At 56.8% G+C, this 13,278-nt stretch overlaps 2 protein-coding genes across 5 annotated transcripts; both read right to left on the reverse strand.

Moving 5' to 3' along the window:
* Positions 1-485: 485 nt before the first annotated feature.
* On the reverse strand, positions 486-6,198 carry LOC134561161 (junctional adhesion molecule-like). 4 transcript variants are annotated; one of them, XM_063417891.1, is made up of 8 exons: positions 5,687-6,198; positions 3,956-4,186; positions 2,525-2,682; positions 1,978-2,203; positions 1,766-1,892; positions 1,384-1,444; positions 1,074-1,169; positions 486-928 (listed from the first exon to the last, which is right to left on the reverse strand). In XM_063417891.1, exons 2-8 carry the CDS (start codon positions 3,996-3,998, stop codon positions 767-769), a joined length of 873 nt encoding a protein of 290 aa, XP_063273961.1. In that variant the 5' UTR covers positions 3,999-4,186; positions 5,687-6,198; the 3' UTR covers positions 486-766. The 4 variants fall into 4 exon arrangements, with proteins under 4 accessions (XP_063273961.1, XP_063273959.1, XP_063273960.1 ...); XM_063417889.1 differs by lacking the exon at positions 5,687-6,198 and adding an exon at positions 4,945-5,655 and having other exon boundaries at positions 3,956-4,004; XM_063417890.1 differs by having other exon boundaries at positions 487-928; positions 3,956-4,004; positions 5,687-6,196.
* A 717-nt stretch (positions 6,199-6,915) lies between these two features.
* Positions 6,916-13,067, reverse strand: MPZL3 (myelin protein zero like 3). The gene is made up of 6 exons (XM_063417909.1): positions 12,911-13,067; positions 12,002-12,168; positions 11,353-11,563; positions 10,439-10,604; positions 9,667-9,733; positions 6,916-7,868 (listed from the first exon to the last, which is right to left on the reverse strand). The coding sequence occupies exons 1-6, from the start codon at positions 12,987-12,989 to the stop codon at positions 7,842-7,844; spliced, it is 717 nt and encodes a 238-aa protein (XP_063273979.1). The 5' UTR covers positions 12,990-13,067; the 3' UTR covers positions 6,916-7,841.
* Positions 13,068-13,278: the final 211 nt, after the last annotated feature.

The following is a 13,278-nucleotide window of genomic DNA, read 5'->3' on the forward strand; positions in this document are numbered from 1 at the left end:
GCAGTGAGCCGGCAGCGGTGGGAGGTGGAGGGTCCCGGCTCCCTGCGCACCTGGAGGTGTCAAACATCTATAGATAGCGCCTGGCACCGGCGACAGCTCCCGGCGCCCGGGGACAGAGCGGGAGCAGCGCCAGGCGCTGCCCCGGGGGCCCGGGAGGGGTGGCCGGGCTCGCCCCGACCCCATCGCCCGGCTGCTCACCCACGGCCAGGGGACAAGCGTGGGGCACCCCACTGCCCGCGGGCTCTGTCCTGCTCCCCTCAGCCCCCATCCTGCTGCCAAGGGACCCCTTTTTGTCCCGTTTGGCTTCGGTCCCGCCTGGAGCCAGCAGGGCCAGCGGGTGCCCCATGCCAGGCTGCATGTGGGTTCAGGGGCTCCCAGGCCCTGGGCCAGGCAGATTTTGGCACGCTTGGACATCACATGCTTAGGCAGGAGGTAAAATGAAGACAGCATCAGGGAAGATTCCCTGAGTTTTATTATCTTCAGAAAAATACCATGACGGCTCCGGCTCCCGCTGCATCTCCCCCGTTGGAGATCCTTACCCTGGGCCAGGATCAAAGCTGGAGCCTGAGGCTGTCCCCACTCTCTCCAGAGTCCAGGGGACAGGAGCTGGAGGGACAGCTGTCCCCTGGTCCCCTGCAGACAGCTGGGGTGGGCTGTGCCCCAGCAGTGCCCTGGCACAGGGCACACAGTGTCACCAGCGCTCAGTCCTCAGAGGGACACACCTGGACAAGGGCTGTCATCCCCGTGCTGCCACCCCACAGCACAGCTATTTGTGCTGCTCTGGAGGCTGGGGAGGTGCCTCCTCCTGCCTGCTGTGGGGCTGCTGGCTCTGTCCATCCCCCTGTGCCCCCTCTGCCATCCACGCCGACGGGATTGCCCTCTTGGCCAGCTCCACGTAGACACCGTTGTCCCGGCAGTGAGACGGGTGCTGCAAGGGACAAGGGACAAGGTGTGAGCCTCACCACGGGCACCAGGGAGTGTCTGGAGAGGGCAGGGGGCACGGGATGCTGCTCTGGTCCAGAGTGAGGGGGCAGTGGTGTGGGGGCCCCACCACGCCTGCTGCAGCTCCTCACCATGGTTATGTACGTGTCCTCAGCTCTCCCCTTCTTCTTTGCTTCCTGCTCAGCCTTGGGTACCTCAGCTCCAGGGATTGAGGAGTAAATTGCTTCCTGTGAGGGGCAGATCATGACAGGCAGATCAGTTTGTGACTGAGCAGCCCCAAACACACAGGGGGTGCCTGACCCCTGTCGCAGGGCCAGCAGCAAGAGCCGTGGTTGGAGCTGGCCAGCAAACGGCCCCTGGTGCCTGGGCAGTGCGGGATCCCCTCCCCAGCCCTGAGCCCACACACGCAGCTCCAGTGACTCCTCCAGCCTCAGCTCTCACCTCTGCCTTGTCCTTGCTGCTGCTCTTCCCCATCCTCTCCAGGGCTGTGATGCTTGCAAACCTTGAGGGGAGGCAGCAGCAGTGTCACCTCCGGCGGGAAGCATCACCTGCCCCTCCCTCCCTCCCTCCCTCTCCCGGACACTGACATCCCTTCGCAGGCGCCTGGGCCGGGCTATCCCTGAGGTTTGGGAGGTTTGGGAGCCGAGGGACGCCGGCAGGGCAGGGTGGCACTAGGTGGCGGCAGGAGGCTGCACCCCACACCTGGGCACCTGAACCCTCGCACCTGAGGACGCCAGGGCAGAGCTTGGCCAGGGAGAGCAGCGCAGGAGGGCTGCAGGGAGGCGCCCCCTCACCCCCGTGAACCCAGAGCCAGCGCTGGTACCTCTTCCTCACGCACAGCCCGGCCAGGAACGCCACCACCACGGCCACGCATCCACAGCCCACCACGGCCGGCCAGAACCCGGAGTCTCTCGGGGGCGCGGCATCCTCGGTACCGGCTGCTCCTCCTCCTGCCGGGGAGACACCGAGGCAGGGGATGGCACCGCGGGGACCCCCCCAGGGCCGCGGGGAGCAGCCGCAGGGCGCGGCACGCACCTCTGGGCTCCGCGGGGCTGACGAGCAGCTGCGTGCGGTTCTTGAAGACGCTGCTGTGCTGCAGCAGCCGCAGCTCGCACTCGTAGGTGCCGCTGTCGTTGAGGCGCAGGTCCCGCAGCCGGATGGAGCCGTCGCAGCGGGAGATGTCCCCCTGCCACTGCACCCGCGCCTTGAAGCGGCCCGCGGGGACGCCGTGGTTGCTGTAGTAAAAAAACACCATCTCCTCCTGGCAGGGCACAGACGGAGTCAGGGGAGGGATGTCAGGTGCCTGTCCCTCCTCGGGAGCTCTCGGTTCACTCTCTGCCCATGGCACAGGGCCCGGAAAGCCCCAGGATGCAGCGCCCGGAGCGGCGCTTCCCCAGCGCTGCGGCTGCTACCCCCGCACGGGGACCCTTCCTCCTCTCACGGGAGCTTCCTCTCCTCACGGCCTGGCCGCAGGCGGGTGGGCTTCCCCGCAGCCTCTCCAGGGCTGCTTCCCCACGGCTGCCTCGCCCTCGCTCCACTGCCACCCCGTGTCCCCTCTGCTGCCACCCCTGTCCCGACCCACCTGAGCGCCAGCTCCTGCCCTGTGCAGCCAGTCCACTTTGTGCAGGGTCCATCCCTTGCCCTCGGGGTCTATGAAGAGGCACCGCAGCAGCACAGAGTCCCCAGCCCTAGCTCGGAGCTGGGGCTCCATGAACACCCCGGCAGCGCCGCTGCCCCGCTCTGCCGGCGACAAGGACAGCAGGATGAGCGCAGGGAGCAGGGCCAGGTGCAGCCTGCCTGTCCCCATCGCTGTCTTCTCTCCTGGGAAGCCTGGGGCTCCTGGCCCTGACCAGTCCAGAGGCCCAGCCCGTGCCTGACCCCTGCTCGTGGCGTGCCCGGGGTGTGGGGCAGCACATCCTCCCGCCGCCACACCAAGCACTGTGTGACCCAGCCGAAGGGAGCCGAAGGGGAATCACAGCCCCTGCCCTGCACGCCTCGGAGCCAAACCTGCAGCTCCTGCGGGGCTGTGCCTGTGAGTCACGGCCTGGGAGAACCTGTGCTGCTCCCATCTGAACCAGGCCAGGGGCAATTCAAGCGCTTCACACGAATTTCAGTTCCTCCCTCACTGCCCATTTGGCTTCCTTCCCCTTTGCTCACAGGCTCCAGACCTGGGCTTGTACTTGTCTGGCTGTAACCACAGCTTGGGGTTTCTAGAGAAGCTGGACAGCGAGGGAAAAAAGCAAACCAGGGGAACATCAAAGGGCACAGAGCTGACAACCCACAGGAGGCAGCTCTGGCTCCCTGGGCTGCAGAGCGTGGGCAGGAAGGGGATTAAAAGTCTCCTCTGAACTAAAAGATTCTCTGAAATGAGTGGGGCAGAAAATGTCACTGGAGCTCCTCCAGCCCACCTGGCTCAGCCTGCAGGGACACTGCAGGGGGGGCTGGCTCTGGCTGCTGTTTGCTGAGAGCTGGCTGAGCTGATTCAGCGGGAGCTGCTCAGACAGGTAGGCTCAGGCTCATCCTTGTGGCCAAACAACTCCACTCAGCCTGTCCACAACCACCGAGGGCTGGGCCCTGGCTGAGCACCAAGTGTTTGTCTGAAACCTTGTAAATAATGAATGCAAAGTGCTGCAGCTTCTCAAACAAGTTCTGTTGGTGTTAACCAGCTGAGGAGCTGAAAATGAGAAATATTTGCCAGCGGAGAAGACCGAGGGAGCTGCCTGCCTCAAGCAGAGCCAAAATCAATACCTTGGAAGCCTCTCCCTGTATTTAGAGTCGGTGAGGCAGTTCTGCTTCTTTCAAAGCCTTGGAGCCTCAATGCAGGACACATCCAGGGTGCCAGTGCAGTTCCTGCAGCTCTGCAGGAAGGGAGATGCAGCACCCACAGGGCCAGAGGAGGGACTGGCACCCAGGAGAGGAGCAGCTCCAGGGGCTCTCTCCACAGGAGGAGAGACACTGATGGTTCTTAGAGCAAAGGCAGAGGGGAAAGAGGGAAATAAAACTTAGAGCTTACCCAGCCATGTCAGCACCAGGGTCAGGCTCAGCAGCAGCTCCATCTCCCTCTGGAAAGAACAGCAGAGGTGACACACGCTCCAGTGTCCCCTGGGGCAGGGCACAGAGGGCTGGCAGCCAGGTCAAGGTCAGAGGAAGACTCTGGTATGCAGCCTCCGAGGCTGGGAGGCTGGAAGTCAGCACAGGATAGAGGGCAGGGAGCAGGGCTCTGGTTTGTGAGACCACACTGCGCCTGGAGAGGAAGAGCAGGCGTGGGGGACAGAGCTCAGCCTGAACCCCTTCGTGCTTTCCCCGCAATCTTTCCGGTGGTTTGGGGGTCGAGCCTCTGACATCTGAGCTGAGATGTTTGCAGGTGTTGACTCTGCTCCCAGAGCAATCAGATGTTTTTAATGCAACAGAATCAGAGAAGTTTGGTCTGAAAACACAGACCCCCAGCCCAGATCTAAATCCTTGCCTGTGGGTGCTGCACATGCTGAGAGCTTCTGCTGCAGCAGTGCCATGTCTGGTGTCTGGATTCAGCGTGGCCTGCTCCTCATCTCTCAGAACAAAGCTGGCATCTCCTTTCTGCAGTTTTATCCTGCAGCCAGGGAGGGATTGGCTGTCACCACCAGGAGTGTGCCAGGCAGTGTCCAGAGGAAGGCAAGAGCCAGCACCCTGCTGCCCCGTCCCTGTGCCAGGATTCCATAATTCCCAGCTGTGGCCACTCATTTAAGCGTCAGGAGTCACTGAGAGCAGCTCTCCTGCCCGGAGAACCCTCACGTGAGGCTGGAATTGAGGCTGCCATTACCAGCCTCATTACATTTTCCAGTACTGCAGAAATGAAATAGAAATAGAAAGACCAGAGCTGAATCATCTCTGGCATTCTGGTGGCTTCTCTCTTTTGGCTCCACTGTGCATGTGAGAGCCTCAGACAGGGATTCCAGGCCCAGAATCAGCTCCTGGGGACCCTTGGATCAGTTCTAGGCTAAGAAAACAACTACAGCTTTGTACCTTCATCACCTTCCCCTTTCCACAGACAGAAGATCCCGAGAAGTGACAGCAAACCTTCTGGAGTTCTCTCCCATCTGCCTCCCGGAGCACAGGAGCCCTCTGGGGCTGGCTTCTTGCGTGGTTTGCTGTGTTCTGTGCAGCTCTGCCGTGACACACTTCGCTGCACACCCGACCTACAAACTCAACTGGGCCAGCACGGCTCAGGGCAGCAGGCACAGCACCCTGCTCTCCCAGAGACACTGCCACAGCCTGCAGAGCTGCACCCTCCCGTGCCGGGGCCAAAAGAGCAGCCAGCTCAAAACCCAGTCCTGCTTGACTGCAGAAAGCTGAGATTTCTATACCCAGAGCCTCCAAAAGCTCCTGAGCTGCTGGAGCTCTGGGCCTTATTTGCCACCAAGTCCTTGCTGGATTTATTGCCCTGGTTTCGAGAAGGATTCCTGGTCCTGGCTGGGAGCACATTTTTGCAGGGTGTCCCTCTGTGACACAGCAGGGAGAGGGTGCTGGGTGGCACCAGCTGGAGCCAGCACCCACTCACCAGGCTGTTCTGTGCCAGTGCTGACACATCCAAATCCCCTTTCCCAAAGAGACTGAGGGGAAAGAGGGCACAGACACAGCGTGGCCCTCACATTTCCCTCCTTTTGCACGTGGCATCTGAGTTGCTGGCACTTCTGCTCCCCTGGCTCTCAGGAAAAACAAGTGAGAAGCCCATCCAGAAATAAATATCACAGCAAAAATTACTCACCTAGTGTTGGCCTGGAGAGGTCAGCTTGTCTCACATGAAGGGATCACTGTGCAGAGCATCTGAACCAGTTGCTAAATCACCTCGAGGTTGCAGACCTTTCTTGCAGCCTTTGCTTCCCTCTCTCAGGTTGTCTGCTGGTCACGCAAGAGGAAGCAGAACAAATCCGAATGTGCAACAGAGAGGGGAAGCCAACTGCAGAAACATCTGCCCCCGAGGGGCCGTGGGGCAGCTTCAGGGGGCAGCTCACAGGGACGAGCTGAGGGCTGGCCTGACCTGTCACCATGACCTGGCTGGGACACAGAGGTTCCTGGCACGCACCCTGTGCTCCCTCCTGCTTTGATTTTGGGGATTAGAGCTGCTTAGAGAAGTGTCACTGCTGCCCTGGCTCTTGTCCCAGCGAGGCAGCACTGAGTGATGTGGCTGTGCCTTCCTCCTGGTGCCCTGAACCTGCCTGGCACAGCTGCCTCCTTCTGAAACACTGATTTTCCTCTGGTGTAACCCTCCTGGCCCCTTTGAAAGCCCATTTTCACGCTTATTCTTCCCTTGAAACACCAGAGCAGCTCCTGTTCTCTATTCCAGTATCCCACTATTCCCCATTCCACCATTCCCCATTCCAGTACCCCACTGCTCCCCACTCCAGTGTCAGGGGGTTTGATGATGCACCAAGGTTTCCACAGGGGTGGCAGAGGCAGGCAAAGCCCTCACAGCTCCGAGGTGGCAGCTCAGCTTGGCACCAGGAATATTTGCCCAGGATCCAGCACACCCACGGCCAAGGAGCCACAGCTGAAATCCAGCATTTTGCAGCAAAAAACCCCTTTGGTTCCCCGGGGGAAGTCGTGTGGTGAGTGCTGAGAGTGGAACAGCAAAGCTGCTTCCCCCGGGCTGCAGGACCCAGCACCAGCCCTTCCAGGAGAGTTTTGGCTGACAGAGGTGTTGTGTCACCAGGGAGCACAAACATTTCAAATATTGCTTTATAGTAGACAGGAGAAAAATGCATTTATCTGGAGGCGCAGATCTACAGCTGACCTACTTCTCGGGGAGAGCTTCACCACACCTAAAAGCTGCAGCCAGCAGAGATGCTGAAGGGGACCTGGTACCTGTTCCCTTTTTGGGTTCAATCTGCTCCCTAAAAACCTTTACCCATCATCACACACCGATTTTTGCACCTCAGGATGGCAATTCTATGAGTTCAGCTGTATTTAGCCAAATAAAAGACCCACAGCCCAGAATGGAATAATGCAATTTATTGGTAATTGCACAGCAAAATCAACAGTAAACCAGAGCACACCTATAAAAGGAGAATTTGTGACTGATACAGAAAGAAATCAGCTCTTTAGGGGTTGAGTGGATGAATTCTCTGCCACTGGTTGTGGGATAAGGCTGGTGAAAGAGGAAATGCATGGAGGGGAAGTAATGCTGCACAATGAATCATTTCCCTAAAACAGGTCCTAGAAGAGGGGAGGAAGAAAACAGCTACTGCAAACAGAACATTCCTTTGGGCAGTGCTTGAGTCTGTGGCTGAGGTAGATGGGGTTGTGTGTCCCCAGAAACAGAGTCCCCATTTGCATTTTTGATTTTTAAAAATATCGTTTTCTATGAATTGTGCTTCACTCCTACAAATGGAAGGAGAGGTACCCAGTGATGCAGCTGAATAAAAAAATACTTCATAAGCAGTAGGTTCTCTTCACTCCAGGACAGAGGATGCCAGGTATCGCTTCATCAAACTGGTGTGAGTCAGAATGTTCCAAAAATCCTGAGAAGAAACCTGGTCAGTGCCCAGAGGTGACCAGGCCAGGGAGCTGGAGCAGCCTTCCCTTCAAAAAGTCAGATTTCCAGGGCTCAGGAAAAGAGGGATGCCACCAAAAACCAAACCAATGAACCAAAGCAATTTTCAGGAAAACCAAGGCACATTGGCACTGTAGGCACATCTGAGGGCAGGAGAATTTCTTTCCCCCGATAAATTAGAAAGACTGTTAGAAAATCATCATTTTGTTCTTAAACAGAAATGGATTATCCCATCAGCATTGTTCTTCCCATCCACCGAGAGCAGAGCACGCCCTTCAGTGTGCACTGGGTCTCCAGCAGCCTCTGGAAGGATGGAACCACAATTCTCAGTGCTGTCATTTTAGTATTTCTCCACAGCTTCTGTCTTCTGTCAGTACGGATCTTCCTCATCCGTGTCCTAAACCAGGAACATGGAGAGAAACTGAGATTATGTGGGAAGAAATGAATCAAGTGATGAGTTCAGCCAAGTGCTGAGCCTGGCTGGGCTTGTGGCGAGAGCCAAGATGCTTCCCCAAAATGTTGCTGTGCTTGAAGAAACCAGGGGACTTTCAAAAACCCTGATAAAAACATAAATTAAATATAAACATAAATATAAACATAAATATAAACATAAATATAAACATAAGTATTAAATCTGTCTGACTTGCCCCAGACACAATCACCATGCCATAACCCACACATGAAATGTGTTTTAAGAGCAGCAGCAGCTAAAGATGAACAGAAAGTGCAGCACTACCCTGCAGAGCAGCCCTGAGCAGCACAAATTATTGTTTTCAGCCTGCCAAACATCACTTGCAGAAGGCCATGGCTGCTGTAACCACAGCTCTCCTCTCAGGGTGTCCCCACCAGCAGCTCTGAGCTCACCCAAACACCTCAGCTCTGCAAGGGAAGTCTCACTGACGCTCCAGACAGTCCAGTCCGAAGAGATTTCCCATTGGCTTTGCAATTTTAATTGTTTGGTCACACGTGAAGCACGGACAAGCACATTAGAGAAACCTCAGAGATGCAGAGTTGGTAAAGTGAGAGGGCAGAGCTCTCCCAGACCTGATCAGATAAACGTCTCAACATCAGGCAGCAAAGGATCAAACCTGCCAAAGCACTCCACATGAAAGCAGCAGGATTTTATCATTCCAGTTTGACTCCTCCCAAAGGGGGAGAGGACATTTTTCAACTTTTAAATCTCCTGACAGCATTTCCTCACCAGACTGGGGCTCCATCCCTTCCCCTCCTGGCACCTCCCTAAATCCCAGAACGTCACCTGGAGCAGCCCTTCCACCTCCCAAGGCAGCTCTGCCTTTGGCACAAGCATCTCCTGCTCCCCTCTCTGCAAAACCTCATTCCCAGCACTGCAGTCCCGTGCCTGCTGTGTCTAATGCAGAACTGTAAATATTTTATGTACAACTTACGTAATTGCCTGCTTTTCATGCTGTATCTAATAGGAACCATCAGCACACGCCTGTCTGAGGGCTTGGGCATTTGGGACATTTTAAATCACTGGCATTAGGAGAGTGAATCAAGCAACATGTATTTAAATCCTCCTTAACTCACGTCCTGAGAGCCAAAGGTGCCCCTGGGGTAAATCTGCTCTGTGGAAGAATGAAAGCCCTCTCGAATCGGGAATTACTCTGGAATGTGGCTGCTGATTCCAGCACACAGCACCAGCACAAAACAAGGGCAGAAAACCACTCAGGAGCTGGAGCACCTGAAGAACGGGAGCTGCTGCTGGGCTGGGAGGGGAAGCAGCAGAATTAGAGAGCACGACAAACAAAAAGCAGAAATAAACAAACAAACAAACCACGAGGGTTTAGCAATGCTCTGCTGGAATGAAAACAAGACAAAAGGAGGAAGATCTCCAGCAGCTCTGCAAAACCACGGAGGGCTGAGGGGGCACAGCCTGCCCAGCACAGCACTGCCAACCCCGAGCTGCTCACACAGAGCCCCCAAGGAAAGCTGGCAGCACTTCAGCCCTGATTTATCACCTTCAAATGAAAGCTTTGATTCCAGCCAAGCCCAAGGAAAATCAGTTTGATGGATCTGGTGACAGCTTCCCCACCAGTATAACCAGCAGCTCCAAGGAGCCTTTGGGACACACCTTGGACACCCAGGGGTGTCAGGACACCCTACCTGCTGCTCTTAGCACCTTTTTGAGCACCCAAGTTGGCCAAACCTCTGTGAAAGCACCGACTTTCACTTACCACACAGTTCAGGCACCACTCCTTGATTCTGCCCCCACAGCAGCCAGCCGTGTCTGTGTGCTCAGGCCTGTGGGAAAAGCACAGGATCAGGTTGGACTTTCCCCCTCAGACATTCCAGGACCTGCTCTGGACTGTGAATTCTGGTTCTACCACATGGAACTGAAGGTTTTTCAACGTGAGGAAAAGCCTTTAAGTCTGCACAGCAAAGCCAAAAGGACTGAAACTGCCAGATGTCTCATTTTGAAGGTGGCGCTTAAGTGCCTCAAAGATGAAAACAAAAGTTGCTTTTTGACTGGCAAGTCTTACATCACCAATCAAATCATTAAAAGGCTGCATTAAAAAAAATAATTCTGTGAGGAATTGAGCAGAAAGGAGCTCAGTCCAAGGCTCCTTCAGCAGCTGGCATCTCTGCTCAGGCCACCACAGGCGGCATTATTTGGTTTATTTTGCTGTGATGGGGACTTCACCCCAAAATGCAGCACACATGCAAAACCTGCTGCTGACTCAGGCTCGAATAAACCTCACGGCAGAAGTGAAACCTGTCTGACCCTAAACTGCTGCAGTTCCGTGGCACTCCTCACACCAGCGACAGAAAAAAGGTGATGAGCAGCACTGGGTTTGTGCTCCAGCACAGGGAATTCCCAAAGCTCTCTGCCTGCTGGGGGAGCAGCAGAGAGCAGAGACTGAACTGCAGTCACTTGAAATCATCCCTCGTGCCCGTGCCAACACCCCAGAGTGGAAATACAGGCTCCAGCCTGCAGCCAGCACTTACTCATCAGACACCTCGATGGAGGATTTCTTGTAGCCACACTTTCCTTTCTCCTTCATCGCCCGGAATTTCCTCCCCATCCTCACCAGCAGCAGGATGACCACGAGGGCGGAGGGGAGGAACACCAGGATGGAGAGCAGAGCTGCTGAGGTCAGCTGGAAGGCCAGGCCTGAAACACGGTGAGACACAGGGCTGGCAGGCTGGAAACAGCCTGTCCCACATCTGCAGGGCTCCTGTCCCCAAACCTGCAGTCCCCAAACCTGCGGGGCTCCTGTCCCCAAACCTGTGGGGCTCCTGACCCCAAACCTGCATCTCCCAAATCTGTGGAGCTCCTGTCCCCACACCTGTGGCCCCACATCTTCAGGGCTCTCCTGTCCCCAAACCTGCATCTTCCAAATCTGTGGAACTCCTGTCCCCACACCTGCTGTCCCCAAATCTTCAGGGCTCTCCTGTCCCCCCCGACCAGGCAGGCTCAGCTGGAGGAGCTGCAGGGGCGGGCAGAGCAGGGCACATTTCTGTCAGCACGGCTGAGCTGGGAATTTGGGGCAGGGCTGGCACGCAGGGCAGATGAGGAAATTATTACTGACAATCAGCGCTTGTGATGTGGAGATTATTTTTAGGCCAGCGTTTTCTCAATGTTTAACTTGTTCTGCCGCAATCTGCGGAGGCTGAAACTCCCGAACAAAGGGACACTTTTGATTCCTGTTATCACCACAGCTCCCCCCGTCCCTTCCTGCCCCAAATCACTTCAGGAGCTCTCCAAGTTCTGAGCTCGGAGGGCAGGACTGAGGTAACCTCTGCTGGAACTCCAGCGTGGAAGTCCAGCGAGCATTTCCCACGTGATGCTCGGAATTCCGAGATCTCACAAAGCCTCTCTGCCACACGGGCGAGGTCACACCACGGGCAGGGAGCCTTACCCCGCTCCGTGACCACCAGCAACGTCTGGGGAATGTTGTGGTAAACGTCTGGAGGGTTCTTCACGCTGCAGATGAAGGTCCCGTTGTCACTGAGCTCTGGGCTTTGGATGGCGATGGAAGCATCACCGCTGGCGACGTTCCCCACCCAGGATATTCTGTCTTTGAACTTCCCCGCTGCCGTGGGGTGTGGGACGGACTGATAATGAAAAATCTGCAAGGAGGGAAAGGCAATAATCGTGGCTATAAAACACTCACCAAGAAAGCGGAGTGAACTGGTTTTTTGCACTGCAAAAAGACAGGAATTCTGCATTGTAAAAATAAAGGAATAATGCACATCAATAAGTCAGGAGGAATATTTCCTATATAAGAAAAACAAAGCTACCAGCTGAATCTTTGCCATCATTCTGTGCAGTGCAAAATGCAGCACCTGTGACAACCCCCCCAGATTTATCTACTTTACATTATTATGCTATTTTGTATTTACCTAGAATATTTTTTCACCCAGGAAACCAGAAACCAGCACACCAAAGGAATTTTACAGGGGAAAGAAGGCAACCACAAGACTCCCAAACCACAAAGTGAGGCAGCAGGCCGGCAAAACAAACAGAAAATTCAGATTTTCAGCACGGCCTGGCCCTGTTCCACCTACTGTCTCCATCTGGCCCCCAGAGAGGGGCCGGTAGGTCCAGTCCACCAGCAGGCTCTCCGTGATGGGCGAGCTGGATCTGAAGGAGCATTTCAGCAGCACCTGCTCACCCACGAAAGCTCGGACCTTAGGGCTGACTTTAATTTCCAGGGAAAGAGCATTGCAGACACCTGATGGAACAGGGAGAAAAGGCAGGGATTCACTTCCTGTTAACTGCGGGGTGCAAAATTGTCCCAAAAATACCGAGACACGTGCAGGTCAGCCAAAACTCAGGGACTAAAGCGCAGCAGTGACTCCCTCCCAAACACTGAAATTTCCAGGGAAGCAGAAAACTTCCCCATTATCCGTGGGACTGGAACCGGCTCCAAATAAGGTACCTGGGCAGTACCACCACAGATATTTAGAGACGAAGAGACGAGAATGGAATCAGCTGAGTCTCTGACGAGTTGCGAAATAGCAGCTTTGGGTACTTCAAAGCGACTCTGCTCTGCGTTTCTGGCCACAGCGCCTGAGTTTCGCACGCACCGGGTCAGAAGTGTCCCCGCAGCACCGAGGGCTCTCCGTTCTTGTTTCCGGCGTGTGCAGCCGCCTCTGCCCGGTTGTCTCTGCCCCTCTGCCCCGCTCGGCTGCCGCGATGCTCCGGCCGCTCCCGAGGACCTTTACCCGAGCCTCCCGCCGCTCCGGGGCGGCTTTTCCCGAGCTTCCCTCCTCCCCCGGAGTATCGGGCACTGCGGGACCACCCTTCCCGAGCCTCCCACCGCCCCGGGAGCATCCAGAGCCGCCCAGCCGCTTCCCGAGCGCTCCCGGCCCTGTTCCCACGCGGGACAGCGCGGGCACGGCCGCTCCCGTCCGCTCCATCCCACCCCACCGCATCCCGCCCCCCGAGCCCCCCGAGCCCCCCAGCCCCGTTACCGAGCAGCAGCAGAGCCCCCCGCGGGAGCAGGGGCAGGAGGAGGCGGCCGCCGGCCCCCGCCGCCGCCGGGCGCCGCATCCCGCCGGGCTCAGCCCCGGAACATGGCGCTCACCTGGCGCAGGTGAGGGCGGGGCAGCCCCGAAATGGCCGCGGCGCCCGGCCGGGCACACCCGGGTACGCCTGGGTGGGCACACCTGGGCCGCAGTGCTGGGTCCGGGACCGCCACCGCGGTTGTCCCCAAACCCCCGAGCGGCTCCGGTCACCGCCGGCCCGCCCGCGGCGCTCTCTGCTGCGGGTGCCGCCGCCAAACCGGGAATGTGTCGGGGTTAAATCAGGATGTTCCCTGCTGTGAGATCTTTGTGGATTC

This window comes from Prinia subflava, chromosome 22 (genome assembly GCF_021018805.1).
Source record: "Prinia subflava isolate CZ2003 ecotype Zambia chromosome 22, Cam_Psub_1.2, whole genome shotgun sequence".
In the NCBI taxonomy this organism is placed as follows: domain Eukaryota; kingdom Metazoa; phylum Chordata; class Aves; order Passeriformes; family Cisticolidae; genus Prinia; species Prinia subflava.